A 21,819-nucleotide genomic window follows, 5' to 3' on the forward strand; every position below is an offset into this window, starting at 1 on the left:
AATGTGTGCATGCTTTCGGTATACTTTCTTTATAGATATGTGAGCAAATTTACAGAAATTTATACAAATTTACGAAAGATTATACAAATTTACAGAAATTTACGCAAATTTACAGAAATTTATGTAATTTTACAGAAAGTTATGATATTTTACAGAAATGTATGTAATTTTATACAAATTTACATAATTTTCAGAAATAAAGGATCCAGGAGATTTCCGGGCTCGCTTCGCAGATTTGCGCGTGGAACTGACGAAGAGCGGTCGAGGGAGCGGCGCGCGCATCAGCCGGGCGGCGTGGCCGCGGCGCCGGGGCAGGTCGACGTGCGCGGCCAGCCGGAGCGCGTCCCGCGGGTCGCGGTCGAGGTAGGCGTCGAACAGCGGCGTCCCGTCCACCTGCAGCAGCTTGGCGACCAGCGGGGTGAGCAGGTCCTTGGGGGTCGCCGAACCCGGGGGCAGGTAGCCGCCCAGCTCGTCGAGCAGCGCCAGCACTGTGGGCACGCCAAGTCGTCACATCTGGGAATACATAAAGACATTTAAAGAAATTTATTCAAGTTTACATAAATTTATACAATTTTACAGATTTTTATAAATTTTTACAGAACATTTTTTAATTTTACAGAAAAGTATGTAATTTTATATAAATTTATGTAATATTACAGAAAGTCAGGTAATTTTTAAGAAGCATATTCAATTTTAAGGAAATATATGTTATTTCGCATAATTTTATTTAAAACCTACTAAAAAAATACTGCTGATATATTTTATATAGCACTACGTATGTTTAATGTAACCTGGCCCAGTGTCAAAAAATGGATCTCCCAATAAATATACATTTTTTTTACGGTACTCAGATTTTAAGTTTTTCGTCGGTCATGTGGTCGTTAAAGAAGGATGCGCGCGGCGAAATGTAATCGGACTCGGGAGCTGTCCATGATTAGAAATACGGAAATTTCGCGGATTCTTTAGTTAGAATTCAAGCCTTCACACTCTCGCCTTGTGTTCGTGATTGGACAGCAGTTATTTGGACGCGCCCCTCCACGACCGTGAACCAGCTGGCAGAGATATAACCGAATTAAGTAGTGCCTAAGGATAGGAAAAAACATGTTCTCGCTAAGAAATCAACCGATGGTAAATAGAACATGGGTCGAGCACACCTACGGCTTGGAATCCCACTCCCCGAATCCAGACGAATCTGCGAAATTTCCGGGTCTCTTATCAAAGGAAATTATTTCGAATGAAAATAACGGTCCCGCACGTGACTGGGTCCAGGAGTAAAGGCGGGCGGTATTTCCATTTCCCGAAAAGAGGACGCAGAACTGACCTGTTCTGTTCACTCTACGATTGCGCTCCTACCGCCCCCACCCCCCCCCCCCCCCTCGCCACCTCTCCCCCTGACACTCTACCCAACCAATCACACAAGGGCAGCTCTCGTGCGGCAGGCGAAATGCCAGCGCTCTATCAATATTGCACGCGGCAGCAGTCTCACAGGAGGCCACTGGCTAAAACCATTGATTTACACACACACCTAAACCCACAGCTATATACGTCATTTAAACGTGAAAAGTCTTTCAGTTCGGCAGGTTGTTTGGATGTTGGTCTATAGTAGGTGGTGCGAGTTGGTTCTGGGACAGTGCAAACATTGATTACGCACTGATGGCGGCCCCCAGCAGTCGTCGTCTGCTGGAGGTAGCCATCTTGTCGGTCTGGGACAGTGTAAACATAGATTACGTAATGTTGACAACTAGTCATCGTCTGCTGGAGGCCGCAATCATTGCGTAATCAATGTTAACACTGTCCCAGAACCAGCTCGCAACTCCTACTGCCTATTGCAAAATCATTTCGCGAATTTTTTCGGTCTTTACTTTTAAGGCATTGTTACACGACATGGGTGCAAAATTCATGTATTTTTCTTGGTGACAGTCTAGAATGCTAATGTCTGTACTTTTGAATGATACTCGGTATTCTACTCGCCCTGAAGGACTAGAAGTCCAGGGGATTTTCGCGGATTCATTTGGTGTCGGGATACAGTTTACAGTACTATATTTATACCCTACCTTCGTGTTTTTCCCTAGTGGCTGATTTCTTTCTGCAGAAACATCCATCATTTGGAGTGGGTTCAATGCGATTTGGCCACTCTACTGCTAACTGGTAGTTGGTTGACTGTCACACAGTCGTAGAGGGGAGAGTCCAAACAATTGTGATCCAATCATCAAGGAAATGCAAATATTAGCAGTGTATTTTGCTACCAAATGAATCCGCGAAATTTCCACGAGTCCAACTAGGATCCAAGTACAAACGGTATCGGGTAAAATTGCGCCCAGAAAAATTGCGCCGTGACATAATATGTGAGAACGGTTTGTCCTTTGTGGGTGTAATTTATATTGATTTATATTTTTGCGAGAACATATTTATTAAATTTTTATTTACATGAATTATAACTGCCATTTGACTATTACAATGTATGTAAAATTTAAAGGTAGTTTTTAATTCTGAGTTTAGAAGCCGGACATATCCGTCATTGATATGCTAATGATTTTATTGTTTGCTGGAGGTTTTGAAAAATAACTTCTTGCTATTTAGGACCACAGCTATTATTGAACATCAAACACTCACGGCAGAAATATCTTTTATTTTATTTTTTTAATACAATCATAATAAGTCTTGTTTTTAAAAAATCTAGTAGACCAATACCGAATAAGTCTAACTTTAACCAACAAACTTCGTTAGGAGGATCATCACTAAAAAAGTTTTTTTTTAAGACAATAGATATATAGTCAAAAAAGGTTACCAAGGCTGATGTACTCCATTGAAGTTTGAGCTGAACAACATTTATACTGCAAATAATAAAGTAATTATTTAATGTGTAACACTAAGCGACTGTGAAATGTTCAACTGAACAAAGTTCTACAACAACATGTCACTGTTTTAAAATTATTTCAATAAAATAACTGGGGACAACAGCCCTATTTGTCATATAAATTTTGATTTGGCGTGTTATTAACCACCCTCCCCGCTTTGTTTTTTCAATGAAATCATTTTATAACAGCGAAATGTTTTGCCGTGGTTGTAGAACTGTTCAGTTGAACATATTACATATGGTTGGTGTTACATCTTCAATACTTTCTTTAACATTTGCGATGAAAAAAAATGTCCATCTCCAACTTCAAGGAATTCGACTATAATTTATATTTATTTTTTAAACTTTTTTTCGTGATCAATCTGCAGCTGAAGTTGGTAGGTTGAATTAGAACTCTGTATTAAAAATATTAATACAAAATGTGAGGTGGCATACTATCCATTTTCTCATCCACATTGTTGGCTCTCTTTGCCAGCCGTTCTTCTTCAGTTGGTAAAGATAAACATCTCAATTAAAAGTTTTAAATAAATGTAGAAGAGAACTTGCTTCGTGCAAATTCAGTACTTGACACGCTAACAGGAAAAGTAGGTCAATGCGTTAAAGTTATCGGAAACAGCTGGAAGTATTGTAACCAAGTAAAATAAAATTAAAAAAGAATAAACTTGTGTTAGGTGGGAGATAATGTGCGTCTGTCAAACATACTTACATTTTATCCAATTTAGAGTTTACTTTTTTTATCTTTTCCGATGAGTATACACTCTCGTTCACAAATCTCTTATGCGTAGAGCAGCAATCTCCATACTGCCACGTTGAAAGTTTTGCCAGCTATTAATAAATTGTGGCCTTGGGAGTATAATTCATCCATTAAAAAAATATGAAAGGATAATTTTTTGGTTTAGTACACGAGTAAAAGTGAATTTTTAAAATGATATCTTTCTCTGTGCCTAGTAAATGTTATATTTACCACAAATTACGGCATTATTTAGGAAACACATCAAAATTAAACTATCATTTTGACAAAACATATGGAATTAATGATTTAATACTATTTTAATATCGAGTTTGTAACATGACGAGGGAATTATTTTTTTTAAGGGTATTCCGTCCAATTTTATTTTTTATCTGTAAACGAGAATGATAAAACTATATGTGATGCCAGTATAGGCACATTTAGTGATAAAGTTAACACAAAAAAAATAATGAGTGCAGTTCTTTGTATCAAAAAAAAGTACGGCCGTTAGTTTCATAAAGAATTATATGTATATATACCTCAATCCATAGCCACTCAGCATATCAAAATGTAATGCTGAAACATAATAACTGTAATATAAATTGCATTTCACGAAGATAAGCAGGGCTACATTATTTACTGTTGAAACAGAGCTACCAATACGACATTTTTGCAGCCCACAAAGTTTTAGAATTTTTTCTTCCGTTATCGAAAATCTTTACTTAGCATTCCATAGCAGGGTCTGACTTCAAAAAACATGTAAAATGTATATGTATTCTTTCTCCAATACTACCGGATTTTAAAATGGCTAGAACGGATATTTTCTGTTATAATTATGCGAGAAAGAATTTACCAGACCGTCCAAATAATTTAATTAATGAAGTTTAAACCTCGTTTTTTTTGTAGCGTACTATATATTAAATACGATTTACAGATTTCAAACTTTAAAAGTAATATTGAAACAGGTATAGAGAAATATTTGTAACTTTTGAATGGAACAGCGATACACAAGTTACAAAGACAAAAATACAGTTCCTACTGGCATACAAATTAAGTTATATATATATATATATATAATTTCAAATATATAGGGAAAAAAAGTAGGTTACTGGATTTATTTTAAAATAACGCCTAGTAATAAAACGTCGACATCAAAGGAAATACACAAGGAGCATACGAATTTTGCATAATAATTTTAAACGGCTATTCATTACTGCGATTTATTGAGTTAAATATTAAAATATTTTTAATTGCATGAAGCTAATGGAATCAAATGAAATGTTTGTGTAGATTGATTTTTTTAAATGCAGTTACAATAATATTTAAAACTACAAGACACAATGAGAAATTTAACACCACTACATTATACTGACTAATTAATTTAAGTATGGTACATCTTTTTTAACAGCTTACTTGCAAAATACAATAGAACTAAAGCTACCCAAAATATATAAGAGATAAATATATTTTGGCTTCATGAAAAATAAAAAGCGAAACAATAAATGAATAAAAATTATAGGTAAAATAAATTTAATTCACATATTCATTTACCAAAATCACAAAACCAACTCCAAATTACAAATGTTGGGGATCTCTAGGGGGAGACCTCCATCAATATTAAAAATGAATACTAGCGAGGGTGTGCTTCGACAGTAACAACGGCATTTATTCATCATATAAATAACATGGGGCTTAACGCGCAGAATAATAAATTAAACTACAATATTCTGTTAAATCCTTTACGTTCTTTGAACTACTGTCGTTGCTGAGAGCTTCTGATTATTTTAGCATGTGGTCAAACGGTTATTTGAAAAAAAAAAGAGAGGGGATAGCTGAAAACTATTACAGACAAAACTATAGTTGAAAGTTTATTTATTCATTTAAATTTAAGTAACTTTTTGGGGAATGAAGTAAATTTTAGCAGACCTATACAAATTGACTTCATCTCTCTCTAAACGTTACAAGGTCGAAAATAACACGTGGAAGTAAGAAACTGAAGAAAAAAAAACATTGTGTTATTTTAGGATATCCTATAACTGTACCAAACACATTACAAGAATTCATATAATTTTCTTATGTGTTTTTCAAACGTTTAGCAAATCAAGTATCTTTAAATTTAGTAACAATTAACGATGACTCATAATAAATAAACCAAAAGTATTTAATTTGGACATGCTGCTTTTATGGAAAACTTGGCTACGATTATTTTGTGTGAGCTAACTATATAAATATGTAAACAGGAGCTTACTTGGTTTTGCCGAATAGCTCTTCTTCCTCATCTGAAGGCAACTTCTGTAAAATACTCCCAACTTATAATATAAACCATCGTTCGTTTCGTACTCCAGAAGATCTGTAAGGAATAAAATCATGAGTTACAATACTTACTGTCTAAATATATACTCATAGTAGAAAGACATTTTTTATGAATATGTGTATTTAAAAAAGACTGTTAAATAAATTTAAAAATTGGTATTTTTTGTAACTTAAAAATTGTTTTAGTAATGCAAGCATAGCCAACATACATTATTATTATTATTATTAGAGTCAATATAATTTCGCTGAATAATTAGATAGCAAAGTAGATTTTAAGAACACAAACATCTGCTTCACACCTCCCAATTTGTTTCGTAAAAAAAGTTGGAGTTTATGTCATCACCAAAAAGTCAAGTTTGTTTTGACAAGTTGGATGATTCGGATTTTTCATCAAATATTTAGGATATAGGACTAGTTATAAAATATGTTGGATGTTGGACGAAATCAGCTTCTCAGAATTGTGCTCAGCGAAAAAGGAAATTGCGTCCGTTTCCGTCAAGACCAATATTTAAAATAGCGACGAACAAATGAGATTGATAAAGGTGAAATAAATAAATAATAAAGGTTACTATGCAAGTCGTATGTAAAGCAAATGACGTTTCTAGGCCCATAACGTTTTACAATCACAGAACATCCATTTTATTATATAATAAGTGTTAATGAGATTTGAATTTACGAATGTTTGAAAAATAAACGAAACGCACAACAAAAATCACAACACGTTAAATTATTTCACCCAGCAATGTGACACTTAATTCTATTTTTCAAGTTATATTTAAATTGAAACATTTTATATGGCTCAGTTTTAAATTATTCGCTGTGATTAACACGTGTTATCTGTCCAATTGTCAGATTTTCGGAAGCCACATTTATACTTCCAATATTTTCCTTTCAAACTGTGTTCAATATAGCTGGAGAACGAAAATTTGAGAATGTGACAGGGACTTAAGCACTATAACGTGTAAATATACTGGCAACCAGATATCCAACAAAGCCAGACATCGGCAGGAATAGCCCTATAATGAAAATATCGACGAGGGAATTGAATAACCCTTCATGGCGGCTGGGATTCACGGAAACTCTGAACGTTTCTAGGGAAATGATTTACGGTGGTATGTCCCGAACCAGGTCATTATATTATTTTTGCGTTTAACATGACTAGTATAGAAAAGTTTTTTTCTGGCACAGGTTCCAGGTTGATGTGACTAAGGTGTCGGCCGCCATCTTGAATTCTAACGTCACGGCGGCAATCTTGAACGATTACGTCACCATTGCACATTTAGTTACGGTCACCATCTAGGATTATGACGTCACGGCGGCCATCTTAGATGACCATGACCTTGACCTTTGGCCTAAGTCGCCATCTAGAATTCCGTTATCTTGAAATCGAACGTCCCACATTTTGTAACGGCCTCCATCTTGAATTCTGATGTCACGTCCGTCATCTTTGATATGATATCACAACCACTTTTTTTAGATTATGACAGCAATGTCGTCTGCTGGATGTCACTATCTTGGATGACATCACAACCATCATCTTAATTTTTTTTTGTTATGCTGGAGGCCACCATCTTGGATGTCACCATCTTTTGTTTGTTTGTTCCTCGATAGCGCCAACATCGCTCTGTCTCATGCACGTCAAGGTCGATGTTTCTTTACCTACCAATGTTGTTGTGGGCCTTATCGATATGTAAAATTTAATTTTTATTGTACAAATTACACTGAAACCGCGGCGATTCGAACCATGAAAGCTCAGACCTTTGGGTTGGAAAACATACGCCTTTGACTGCACGGCCATTGAGACATTTACCAGAACGAGAATTAAATAAGGCATATAAAAATAACACATATTTTTTTCTAATTTGAAGGTACAATTGCATAACCACGATTAGTATATATACGTACGTTGTATGCTTGGCATAATAATATGCTTAGCATATAGGTATATGTTACAATAGGAGGGGATTGGTCCGATGTGGTAACCACTTTTGCCATTACTAACTGCCCTTCTCTCTTAACTCTAGATTACACCCTGGGCTCATTCATGCGGGATGCAAGTAGGCCCTACTAAGCGAGGTTGAGCACAGGAGGAAGAAGGATGGTCCAGGGAGAAGAGTTGGTCGGGGTAGGAACAGACTACCACGCAAAAGGGGGGCAGGAACTTGGGCATTGGTGTCCGCATTTGTTTTGGGCAACTCTGGATTTATTTTTTTTGGGAAGGGGAGGGCCCAGACTTTCGTCGTTTCCCACCCGGCTGCTGGCGAAACCTCCGCTGGTCCGATGACCCGTGTTCGAAAGGACTGTTTCGGCCCGGTGCCAGAACTCTGAACCCATTCCCCCAAACCCCACACTTCTCCCCGGACTCTTCTCCCCGATAGACGTCCCGCCGCACGCTATTCTTTAAAGCCCCCCGAGAAGGGAGGGGATGGGATGCCCCTCGGAAATTGATCGCCGCGTCCACATCAATTTCCCCTCACTCACTCTCTCTCTCTCTCTCTCTCTCTCTCTCTCTCGAGGAGCACCTTGAAATATTGCCTCGGCGGTGGCGACCGAAGTGCTTGGAAGGACTCGTGGAAGATACCCCCGCGCGGATATCGGCAGCTGCTTCATTCAATAACGGATCAGAAGCCTCTTCTACAACCGAAATTCACGTTTAAAGACACGGAAATTTCCCCGATTTCCGGTCGTAAGGTAGGCAGGACCAAGATTCTCTCGGCACCCACACCTACGACTTGGGTTTGGGGGAGGGGGGGGGGCGGGGCCGCCGGTCAGTCAACAATCAGCTGGCAGTAGATAACTCTCTCCAAAGAAGGGGAGTTTTCTTGCAGTAAAGGATTCAGACAATATAAGAGCGTAAATGCGGGTGGAGTATAAAGATTATTATTGTAATAATTTTAACCCGACGCCGAATGAACTCCCGAAATTTTCCGTGTCTCTATTCACATTTCTTTTTAGGAATATGTGTGATCAACTTCTAGATCTTTCTCGAAACTTGGGTAGGTTTCTAGCATGTTCTGCTCGATGCGTCCAGCATTTTAGCAGGTTTTTCTAGAAATTTCTCGACAGCAAATAGGTGATCAGGCATGCAAGTTATATGCTGTGCCGCTAGTGAAAATAACATCTTTCTACTCATATCAGCTAGTCACTAAAGAAAAACTTATTCCCTCCTTGCGGTAAGGGTTGCAATGATCACGAAAAGTTTCGGTAAATATATTTGGATAATAGAGAATATTTATAAAAATATTTGTGAGCGGGCTTGATTTTATGTCTACTGATGGAAAAATTAATTTTTTTTCTTAATCCTCGGTTTTTTCCATTCACCTCAGTAATAGCGGGTCGTATCCAAAAATGTTTTAAAAAAATTTTTAAATAACATTTACAAAGTTTATAAAAAAAACTTTAAACGCATTTCATACTAGCGCATACTAAGGAAGAAATGAATGTTTTTTTTACACCCCTTAAGCTAATACTTGCCAACAAATGTTATTGGTTCTACTTTTAGGATTTATAGAAACTATAAACGTATGAAATAACTGTCCAATTATGGGAGTAACAGTGATTTCTCTTTTGCTCAATTTATACCCTTTTAATCAGGTTTTTTCCATTTAGGTCATATTTCACACTGTTTTTGTTTTTCTATGTAAAGGAGTTGTACATGCATGCTTTAAAATTGTACGTAGTTTTTAGTCGTTTAAGAAGTAAATTTTTTCACAATATTACACTTGAATTTCTGGTTTTTGTGTAACAGGTTTTAAATTAACTCTAAATTTTTCCCCTAATATGTAATTTGCATTTGACGTGATGTGTACCATCTGCGCGCGCGCACACACACACACACACACACACAAAACTTGCATTGAAAAGACAAATCAATTGCTTAATTTTTCGCTTTAGTATTTTGGTAAAAATACAATCTCTCTGTAGAAAATTTTCAGAAATTGTTAGTTCGAAACTGAATCTGTAATATAAAATTCAAATTTTGATTGTTTTAGTTATTTCCAAAAAAAAAAAACTTACCCAGTTTTGCAACAGTGAATTTGTTATGGTTCGCTTGCCTACAACACTCTGAAACCGTACAGTAGGTGAGCCCGTGTTGCATTAAAAAATATGCCACGAGTTCTCGAGAGGGAATATTAATAAAGTATGTTTACTTGTTGGACCGGCGAACTCATATTACTTTTCATTTTTTTTTGCTGAATCTCTCTTTCTTGGGACCACGATCTTTTTCGGTTTGAAGGAGAGATATTTCACATTTTTAATTAACTGACATTTAGGAATAGAGGAATATCTGCATTTTTAGAGTTCATTTTAATTTCGCACAGTGTTGACACGATGGCGCGACGCTGCAATTCAGCTTAAATTGCCAGTGGAATCGTCAATGCGAGGCTGACTCCTTGTCAGGTGAGTGATCGCGTGCTCTGTTGTCTCTGTCTACTTCGTTTTCGTAGTTCCGGTCGTCCTTCAATCCCGGGCAACACTGCAGGCAGTCCTGCAGGGGAAGGGTGTGTTTTAATGGAGCGGTTTTTTTTGTTCATTGTAAATAAATATGGCGGTGTTGATAAAATGATACTAATGGTCAATTAGGTTAGGTTAGCTACATTATAAATACTTTAAAACATTGTGGATGGTTGATTCGGTTAGGATAGCTACATTAAATATACGGGAAAAAAAAAGCATGAACTTCGGGGAACTTCGGGTTTTGGCTCCCTCGTCTGTGAAAAGAAGGCTTCCCGTTAAGGACAGTACAGTCGTGCCTATAACATTGTTAGCCGGGCATACACCAGACTTGCTGGCAGGTAATATGGCTTTAACGAAAGAAGGAAGAAAAAAAAAACAAGAGTGTTTCCAACTCCACATTTTATGTATCATTAAGGAAGAGATTTATGCAAAAATAAACGAGATATAGAGTCCATTAAAAGTTTATATACATACATAATATGTCCTATAAATAACGTCAAGCCGATAACAGCGAATAAGCCAGTTAATTACGACTCTGAATAAAATAGCCAAAATTAAAAAAAAGAAATTGGAATGGATTGTAGTTTATGAGCTATAATTTTTTTACTGTATTTTTTTTTTTTTTTTTTTTTTTTTTTTAACGTGAGTGAGTCTTTCAACACTCACCAGTGATGCGTAAACATCAAACCTCGTTAACGAGCTGATTGTTGAGTTCTCATGTTGCAAATAATCTTTTCGGCAATGATTTTAAATAAAATACTGTCCATTCTTGTAAAGATACTTTAAACAGTTAATACCTTATAAAGTTCCCGCACATTTAGAAGTTACGTTTCTATGTCTTAACTAAAGTATTAACCTAAAAATAAATCACATGTTATAATACTATGTTAATGTTTATATATTTGTTTTTGTTTTGTTTTTTCCTTAAAAACTGTCTGTATATAATTAGGCACTACAAATAAACCTCACCTTTATTGAGTTGATCCAACACTATTATCATAAAAATGTTACTATATTATAATGTTATTAAAAAAGAAAAAAAATCTCCTGTGACGAGATACCAACTGCCGAGCCCTTTTTACAGATTGCAAAGAGAATGTGTATTACAAACATTGTAATGCAAGATTTCTGAAGTATTTTAAAACATGAGATTACATTTTACTATGACTATTCTGGGGAAGTGAAACTATCACAAAGTTTCATTTGGCACGCCAATACGTTTGGTATGTAACCTAATGTTTACGAAAGAGACTATATACGGGTTTAGTGGCTACACGTGGTTCCACCATCTTTGAGTAACATTTCCGTTCATCGACTTCCGTTCCATTCTTTTGAAATTACTCCAACTAAATTACGTATACCGAAAGATAAAATGCTTACGCATCAAAAATTATTTGCGTGTATACGTTTGGGTTGACGATTGTTTCGGTGTCTAGGGCCCGTGAAAGGAAAAATCTAAGTGGAAATTTTCCGGATGTTCTGCCATGGTAACGACTACAACATGTAGACTTCCATCGAAATATACACTGTACCGTCATATCTCTGGGCGGAGATGCTGTGTCACTCGTTGGGATAATGTGTGATACAACCGCCTGGGAGCCAGATACTACACCGTAAAAAAAACTTATTTTGATTTAATACAGTTTTTTGAACAAACGCTATTGAAGTTTTGCACTGTTTGTCATGGAAAAACTCATGAAAAAAAATAGAATTATGAAGATCAAAAATTCACAGAAAACAGAAAACATTTTCATATTTCAGTTTTTTTTTTCGTAATTTTTTCATGACAAACAGTGCAAAACTGCAATGGCGTATGTCCAAAAAACTGCATTAAATCAAAATTCATCATTGCATGAATCATTTAAACAACGTAAAAACTTATTTTGTTTTGAAAACAAAAAAAAAATTACCAAATAATTTTTTTTACCAACTTTAATAAAATTTAATCAGCGATATAATAATTACTGCTAAAAAAATTCTATGGCGCGGTTGGTTTATTTGAACACCAATATTTTTTTTTTTAATTGACAATGGTTTTGCGTGAAACACGAACTTTTGTTTATAGCGACTGACAGAGGGAACCCAACGTTGATTGTTCCTGTGTCTGTCGCTGTGTTTCCCAAAGTTGTTTTTGGTTCTGTATTTACTGTATTTTGTTGCAACTGTCTCGTCGTTGTCTGTCCCTTGTGTTCGTCGGTGCTGTGATATTGTTCTTCCTTACACGGAATTCTCTATGCTGGCTTTACAATTAACACTTGATACCGACTGATTTCAGCTTGTTCTCTGTGTGTTTGTGTAATAATCTTTCTTTTCCGTTCTTCAGTTTTTTTTCTATGTCATACAGTTCAAACTAGCAATGACGTGTGTCCAAATGTCCGAAATAATTATTTAAATCATACAATGGCTGCGGAAGCCTGCAAAAATACTTGAACAAACATTAGTGTATATTGAACAATTTGTTTGTTTGTTTTGAATTGTGTTTCATATTTGCGGTGAAAACTCTCAAGTAATTGAAAAATAAAACAAAAACAAATACACGGCATTGCTATTACAACTTTTTTTTTTCGTTATCTTTAAAAGATTTGTGCAATGGGAGTGCATGACTTGATGTAAGTTTTTGGACATACGCCATTGCTAATAACTTTTTCTGTTGAAGAAAAACTAATAAATAAAATAAATAGATAAAAATAAAAATACTAAAAAAAAAAAAAAATTAAGCAAACAATTGCTGTTGTCAACAAGGATATGAACACCACAAAATATTCCGAAACAGGAATATGGTCAGCAAACAAAGAAAAAACAAAGAAAAATGTACTAAGAGAACGAAAAAATCCCCACAAATGATGACAACACAAAAATATTGAAACTCAAAATAATTCAGCACAACAGTTGAAGCGAGACAAAAAACATGACAAAACGAAAAAACAAACAAATACAATAGTTTTACCTAAACAGAAACGAGTTTTTGAACTTTTTGGTAGATTCGTTTCATAGGTAGCCTACCTAACTAAATGCAGGAGGTGTGTGACTTCACAGGGATGGGGGGAAAAAAAAAAGTCACTCCCGAATTAGAAACATTGATCTCACTGTTGCGTCCGGCAAAGCTGTTTATTCGCATCGATTTCCCGCGCCGGTTTGGTCTCTTTCGGGACTATAAATAAGCAGCTGTTATGGCGAAATTGTTTCAGAACGACGCGGTTACATACAATTTAACCCCCAATTACCCCTGGTATAAAAAAAACTTGTTCTATTTATGGCACCCACATGCATACATTCACGGATAATAGTTTAGTCGGTAATCGCTCGGATTCATTGCTGAAGTTAAAAGCGGCACGGACCGTGTATCGCGTGTGTCTAGGTAACTTCGCGTGAGAAAGTAATAAACGTGTTAATGATTTAAAGGGGTGGTTTCCTAAATTTATTTGCATCTTTAGTTTAGTCCATTTGCCCATGGTTTGAGTTTGACTAACGAAATAACATTGTTTTATAGTTTGTTAATAGTTTATTTTTCAATTCAATGAGTGTTTTAGTGGGGTTAAGAACCTCTAAATAAACTTATATTTTAAAACTATCATAAACTGAGAGCCTGAAATAGTTCAAATAAAGTTTTAAATGAACTGTTTCTTTTTATACTTTCGTGTAAACTTCTTCTGTATTTGGGTATCATAACTAAATATATTTTGTTTCGTTAACATTCAGGAAACATTCGCTTTTAAAGAGTTATGAAAATAAATTTTTTTAGTGTAATGAATGATACCTAAAACAAAAACCTTTTACAACAGTAAGCAACAATGGAAAAATAATATCAGAGAAATCCCACCATCAATAATTTATCAAAGTGTATCCTAGATAAATTATTTCCCTGAAAAATCTTTTTAGTTTAATTTTTAAGCCATAGATCGATAGATGATTTTTTTTCTTTCGAAAATCAGTAGTAGTTTTTAATTTTTTTCAGGAAGAATAATAACTTTACTCTTAAGAAACAAAAATTAATAAGATCTTTTAATTTCCAGCTCATGTAAACATAATTATTATGTCAATTTTTTTTTAAGAATATTCAGCTCTCAAAATCTGAATGTTAGCCGAAGCATCTGACCATTTTGAACGAGAGTTCAGAAGACACGGTACAGAATGTACTAAAACAAAAGTGACACCTGTCCTTGAGAATAGTTTAATAGACATGGCACAGCCTGTACAAAAAAAACATAGTTGATTAGTCACGGTGGAGGATGTACTCAACACTCCATCCTGAGTATAGAATGCACAGATGTGACACAAAGTGAAATGAAATGAGGTAACACTTCATCTTGAACATAGTTCAATTTACATGGTAGCTACATGGTGACACCCCATCTCGAATTTAGTTCAGTAGACGTTTTACAGGCTGTAATAAAAACAACAAAAAAAATGGATACCTCGTCTTGATGATTGTTCAGCAGACTCTGTACGGGATGTAATAAAAAAAAGCGTGTGACGCCTCATTGTACTACGTAAGCTATCTCAAGGTTTGTGTGACGGGTGCCACCATATATTCCTGTTTTTAATCTGACGTTGGTTTTTTATGTACCTACCATTAAAAATTTTTTAGAAAAAAAAAGCCTTTTTACAAATGTCACTAGATCTAGTGACATTTTCTCTCGGTTGGTAAATCTGTGGCTTTAAATTTTGGTAGTTTGTTTTAACTTTTATTTTGTTATAATTTTTTTTTTATTTCAGCAAATTCTTTTTGTTTCTCCAGTGGTTTAACCAGAATTTTTAATGTACTTGATTTTTCTGAGTGCGGTGAATTTTGTGGTGTGCGGTGTTTTTGGAAACTGTTAGAGCTGTAGCAAACCGCATGTATTCGGTACTGAGTAACGGGTGCGCCATCTAGTAACGAGTAACGAAACGTTACACACGAATACATTTCGTTACTCGCATTTTTCGTAGTATGGAACAGTTCACTTGTAGTTCTACACTTTACCTATTAAATCAAATTAAAATTAGAATGACTTAAAACACAAGTCTGGTTAAAAATTACGGAAAAGTGAAAAAAAAAAAAAAAGATGCACCTTACGCAGTTTGGTATGTAATGTATAAGTATGTTTTCTACAAATTACGAATGTTGCGACGCCGCGACGTCATACTGTACGCGTACGCAATACGACTCGATTCGTTGCTCTAACATAGGTAACATTGCATGCTATGTAGTATCAGAAGTAACGAGTAACGTAACGATACTATAGTAACGAGAACTAATTGTTATAGTAACGAATACATGTGGGTACGCTTTTTTTTTCGTTACTTTTAAGGTACGCGCGCACTAGGGCGTCACGGCAAGGACAGACGGCCGTCACAGAAAAATACAAAAATGTATCACGTGTAGAGTAATGGAAGTGTGCGCACCACGGTGGGACAGCCGGGAACGGACGATCGGTAGCTTCGGCGGTCCGACATAAAGTTCACGAGAGGGAATTAAAAGACAGTGCGGTGCGTGCCGTACCGTCCGTCCCGATGAGGCATCGGCAATTCTTAGCAGTCGCACGTGCAGGACAGGACAGGACGGCCGGTACCGCCATTTGAGTTGTTATACACATCGTGCGAAATGGATGTCTCAAAGTTTAATAACGTCGGAAGAAAATTATGAACAGCTATATAACATGCGGCATGCACAATATTTTAACATTACTAGGCGAGATAACTGCTGGGAAGAAATAGGTTCCATCATGAATGTTTATGTTATGGATCCAGAATTTACGCTTTCTTCGCCGTTTGCGTTTCTCTTCCACTTCCATTAATATTGTACTAACAACTACAAGTTCTTCGTCACTTTCCATTGCAGTGGCTCGGGCGACACTGTACCGTCCGAAACAATTTCCGTCCGTACCGACCGTTTGTCCGTCCTTACTGTGACGCCCTACTGCGCGCGTACCTTTACACCTCTAAAACTGGTTACGCGTGACGCCGCTGTGAGGCGCTGGTGTTGCGGCCAGCGTGGAGCTAGGTGCGTGTCGTGTCACGCCTCGAGGCGGCGTTGCCAGATCGTGCCCCCTTGCCGGGAAGTCCCCGCAGTGCCGGGTAGTCTCCTTGCAACATCGTGCGAGCGACAACGTTCGTTCGAACCGCGGAGCTGACGAATTACGAATCGGACTCGGGCGACGGTTGTGTTGGAAGACTACACGGCTACCTTTTTTTGGCTGCAACGCGTTTTGGATTACGTTGTGGTTGCGGTTACGCTGCAGGAATGGCTACCCATCGACCATGAAGGTAAGAATATTTTGCCCCTGCAATAATGACCCTGTCGTATCGTTCTGCATTGAAGGTACCAAGTGTGCACGTTCACGGTAAGCAATTTTTCTTCTTGGATCTCACGTTTCAGTAGCTGCCGCTACGTGTTTGGTTGTAGGCATTTCAAGAGCCTGGTATCCCGAGATTTTGCATGCAATAGTGATGTCATTTTCAGCTGAAAAAAAAAATGTACTCGCTAGTTTACATGTATTGTGTGGGCGCTCACCAAACACACCCCCCCCCCCCCCCCTTCCCGACAAATTGAAACTGTCTTGTTTGAGTTTGTGCACGAACTTCCACACTGATCCGTTACTTGTGGTTTTACTTAACTTCTTAAAATGTTACGCACATTTACGTAAATTATTATTTTTTAAACTTTGATATGCAGATTAACGCAGCTGTGTGCAACAGTAGTACTAGCTTCGCCAGGGCTATGAACTGATTTTGTTAGCACTCAACGATCGCGTCATCAATTTTTCACGTCTTTTAAATGCTGGAGTTATCCGTAATAATTTTTATTGCGATGTATTTTTTAAGTTATGTTTATAAATTCGTACCAAGTATATGTTCCAAACTTTTTAATAATCTAGCGACGGATATTTCTAGAACTCTATATTTTTTTTTTTAAGTGGCCAATTATTTTCATTGTGTGCTATTGTAAACTAGTAAGTAAATATATTTTTAATTTCAAATTTGGGTTTACGTTATGCGCTGCAACGGTATCCTTGTTAAGGTATCCTCAATTTTTAGAATATTTTAAGAGTTTAGAGTGAGATAAATTTTTTTTCCCGAGAAGTGGTAACCGCGCGGTGTTGGCGTCTATTTTTCTTACGTGAGGGCCTTGACGCAAATGGTTGTTAAGTTAGTATTTAAGGCGTACGCCCAGTTTGAAATTAAGTCCAAGCCACGACTTGTTTACCGCATTATTTGTATTTTTTTTTTTATTTGGCTGAAATACATAATTATTTTGAGAACTATTTTAAGTATTTATGCCCTAAAACCGCTCGTTATTTTTTTTACAGCTCAGCTCGTGTTTTACTAATTTTAGGCGGTGACTTGTTTAGGATTGTTGTAATTTGGTTTAATTTAAATTTATTTATGAAAATATCTTATTGCAAAGTGAATCCGGGGCGAGTATCAGCCAGGAGCTGGGCTGAAGGAAGGCACCATTTCATTGGGATTTAAATTATGTGAATGCTGACTATCAGTTAATGTAACTGCTCCACTTATAAAACCCCGTATAAAAATATTCTATCTGGTGCATGAGATTCAAGTGAAATATTGCTACTTTGAAAGCTAAACAAGATACAACTGTTAAATACCAATCCTACAAGTCAAATTTAGTTTACTATTGTTCTAAAAATCATAATATCAACATTTATAAAATGAAAAAAAAAAAAAAAAATCATTGGAAAATTTCTGTGCTGAAATCATGGCAATTAAAATTCCTTCATTTATCAATGATAAATGCACACACATATTTGACACTATTAACGCAATGATATGTACAAGGTACCAATCACGTTGAATATGACGTAATACAAATATCTTTGACTCAATTTAGACTGGCCATTGTGTTGTAAGAATTAATTAAATATCTAACTAGCTTCAAACAAATTAGCGTACTAATAGCTTTCTTAGATGCATAAGACGCTTTGTCTTAACTGCATACTTCTACTTCTGGTTAGTCAGTAGAATTTATGACGTTGGTCAATCAAAGTCAAATGATTTATATCACAAATAGCCAAACATTAACACGTATTGACGATGGTTTTAGACGTTCCTTCTTTTCGTAGCAGCGAGGTCTTGGGCACTCATCAAGTCCCTTGTGTGTAACGATCGGTCCTCGTTGTAGTGTTCGATGCTTTCACCCCAGCTTCGGAGTGTCCCTATTGCAGATCTGGATGGTGAATGACCAGGTCCCGAATTTCCGCGGTGTCAATTCTCTATGTAGGATACTATAGTTGCCAATATAATGTGGGGGGGGGGGGATGTTAACTGGGTTCGTAAGGGATTGCCCAATTAATAAGCAAAGTTTTATTTATTACTAATGTCTAGCGGTTCCCAGAAGGTGTTTCGCGGAACCCCGGGGTCCCTTGGCAGGGTCACAGGGGTTCCGTGAGTCAGGACGAATGTCGTATACAGCAGGCACAACTATTGTCAAATAACTTTCTTTGAAGGAGTTGGGGTTCCGCCAAAAGAAATGATCGATCATAGGGTTCTCTGGCCGAAAAAAAAATTAGGAACCGCTGGTCTACACTATATATCTAATTACTGCATTCAAGATCTTTGTCCACAGCAATTAGTCTTGTACTGATCATTGAAACATTAAGACTTTCCACTGGAGCTTGGTTCGACAGTGGCTCGCTCTTCTATCCGCTTCCTTCGCACACTCACCCACACCGCACCGCAGTACAGTCCCCAACTATGGCTCGTTGCACCCGACTGGCTCGCCAGACCTTCCCGATAGTTCCGGTTCTCTCAGCAAGGGCCATTTGCCCTCTTCACCTCTCGCTGATCGCACAGGTAACGCCAGTATCACTACCCCCCCCCCCCCCCGGTTTGGTAGGGGGGAGAGATCTCTCCCATACTCTGAGAACCCTTGGAACATGCTCGGAACCCTCGCGACGGCCGGCGTCGCTGCTTATATGCTTGTGACACAACCTTCTCGAACCGAAGAGAGCGGCTGTGACCGAGTCGCGTCATCCCGGACCGATCCGCCGCCCGAAACACCCAGAACAGCGACGCCTATTCACGCCACTCCACGCGGCGGCCTCTGTAAGCCCGGAATTCCCGCCAGGCCTCTTAAGGTGACAACAGCTCGAGGCGGGACGGTGCGCGTGTTGAAGAGAGAAGGGTGTAGGAGGGTAGGGAGGACCCTTGTAATCCGGCCAATCACGCGCGGCATGCCTTACTGCAAAGGACGGAGCGTGACGTCAGTGGCCGTGCGTGGTCGCCAGCCCGATCCGAACCTGGCGCGAGTCGCGGTCTTGTCTCTCGCGTTCGTAACACTAATGAAAACTCACTACGCTACGTTCTAGTCTATCGCGTAGCAGTAGGCCTAATGTCCGACGACTAGTTCACGTCGATGTTCCCAACATTGTAACACTCGACGAATTTTATGACTGGATCAAAAATACTTATTTCAATAAATACAGTTTTACCTTCCGTAACTTTACAACGTTTAGCAATCCTTATTTTCCCCGTTTCTTAATGACAATTCTTTATAAAAAAAAACGACTTTCTATCAGAGAAACTTTTCACACTATTCACGACAAATACTTCATTAGGTCTCTGAAGTTTCCTTTACAGCAATTTCGTTTCTATCTCCAATACATATAAATTTAGTTGAAATAAAATTTTCAGCCATTAGCTACTCCTGTAACACTACTTGGTCCCTTATAAGTTTATTAGGTCAAGAATCTCTTGATTCAAACAAATATTGAAGAATTAACGAAGATTTTATACCAATAAAAAACCCGATATTCTATAACTACTCTTACACAGTCAAACATTGTTTGCACTTTTACAAGGAAAGTCTTTGTAATGTACCATTTGCAATTTTACGAAGCTCTGCCTTGCTGTTTTACAAGTGATATAGTTGGCAACTGAGTTTCCAAGGATTTTCCTTGTAAAGGTAGAACATATTTTTACAGTGTATATAAACGCAAACATACATTTCACAAGGATGATGTAGAGTGTAACCAAAAAAAATATGACGTCTCATCTTGAAATGGTTTGCACAGAGATTAGCGTGTAACCCAAAAAAAAAAAGAAGGCGACGCTTAATATTTAAATTAGACTACACAGCGACGATACAGGAGTAACAAAAAAAATAAACACGTGAGCTAGTCTTTTAGTACTTGCCAGAGACGTGTAACATCTAACCTCAGTAACGAGGAAAATTCGTTTGCTCTCATTGTGCAAATACACGAAATTAAAAAAATACCGAGCGTGATAAATATATGCGCAAATTGTGTTTTCAATCACATATCTTGAAGAAAATCACACGTAGTTTCCACTCACGCCGCTTAGAATTCACTGCAGGAGCAGCTACGTTGACTATCGACTCATTCGATTTGTAAACCAAAATGAAACGGCTCCGATAAAAACGAGAAAAGACTTGAAAAATAAAACCGAAACCCAGCTTTGGACCTGATTTTTTTCGACACGTAATTTTATTGAAACATTGCCCATCTTGTTAAAATTCAATAAACCGTTAATACTGTGAAGTTTACTTTTGGCTTTGTCAACTTCGGTTCGCGTCAGCCGCCACAGTTGGCAGCACCGTGCGGTCACACATTTCCGCTACATGCGACTTCCGTTCCCGTTCACGAAACTAATCGGACCGAACGCCGTGTACCCGAGAGCTGAGATGTTGCACGTCACATTATTCCGATCTTACGGCCGGCATTCTCACGTTCCCGTCCCACATATGCACCCTAATAGGGTAGGGTGGGAGTAGAATTTCAGTTCGCTTATTTTTATAAACATTCCAGAGTTTTTTTTAAGACAACGGAACTGTTAGAGATCGCTACCTGTTTAGTTGATCGGGAGGGTATTAGAGCTTCGGCAATGACCAGCGGCTGGGGCCACTAACCCAGCATAGTCACCGCCTCAGCCCCGTACCTCGCTCAGCTGACCAGACAGTTGGCTGTGTCCCGAGCCCTTAAGGGGCCCGCCTCGTCAGGGGTGTATCTGTGCTGGTGAGGCGGGATGATAAGCGCGACGCTCGCTGGTGCTTCTAGCGCGGTGTCTCCTCTGGACTGGCGCGCAGTCTTCTCTTCATGCACAGGATAACTGTGAAATTTGAACGGCGACCGTAACATTATATGGCCGAGAAATGATGATAAAGGTGTGATGCAAGTCCCTTAAAGTGCTTTCAAGAATCTGTACTGGTTGTTTTACGCCTAAAAAAAAAAAAAAAAAAAACTCTGAAAACATGCGTTTTTAGCCATTTTAACACTTCTAAAAATACAGCTTAAAAACTTAATCCGAAATCGAAAGTACTTTTCGGGCCTCAGCGAACTCTTAAATGCTTTCCGTAAACAGACCCCCACTCGGATATCTTGAGTACTTTTGAAATCGCGTTGTTTTTCCTGAAGCTCAGCAGACCGTATGTGTGCCCGGGTAGGCGGAGCCCTGAAGACATTATCAGCACTGCTGGCGGTGTTAACGCCGATCATACGCTCAC

General features: G+C 37.7%; 1 protein-coding gene across 1 annotated transcript in view; it reads right to left on the minus strand.

Moving 5' to 3' along the window:
• The window catches only part of LOC134538604 (endothelin-converting enzyme-like 1), a 93,538-nt gene that overhangs the window by 36,234 nt on the left and 35,485 nt on the right, over positions 1–21,819 (minus strand). Inside the window, exons 4-5 of the mRNA XM_063380032.1 lie at positions 5,836–5,937; positions 253–488 (exon numbers count right to left, since the gene is read on the minus strand). Coding sequence (XP_063236102.1) covers positions 253–488; positions 5,836–5,937 — 338 coding nt within the window. The remainder of the gene's footprint in view (positions 1–252; positions 489–5,835; positions 5,938–21,819) is intronic.

This window comes from Bacillus rossius, chromosome 13, assembly GCF_032445375.1.
Source record: "Bacillus rossius redtenbacheri isolate Brsri chromosome 13, Brsri_v3, whole genome shotgun sequence".
NCBI lineage: Eukaryota > Metazoa > Arthropoda > Insecta > Phasmatodea > Bacillidae > Bacillus > Bacillus rossius.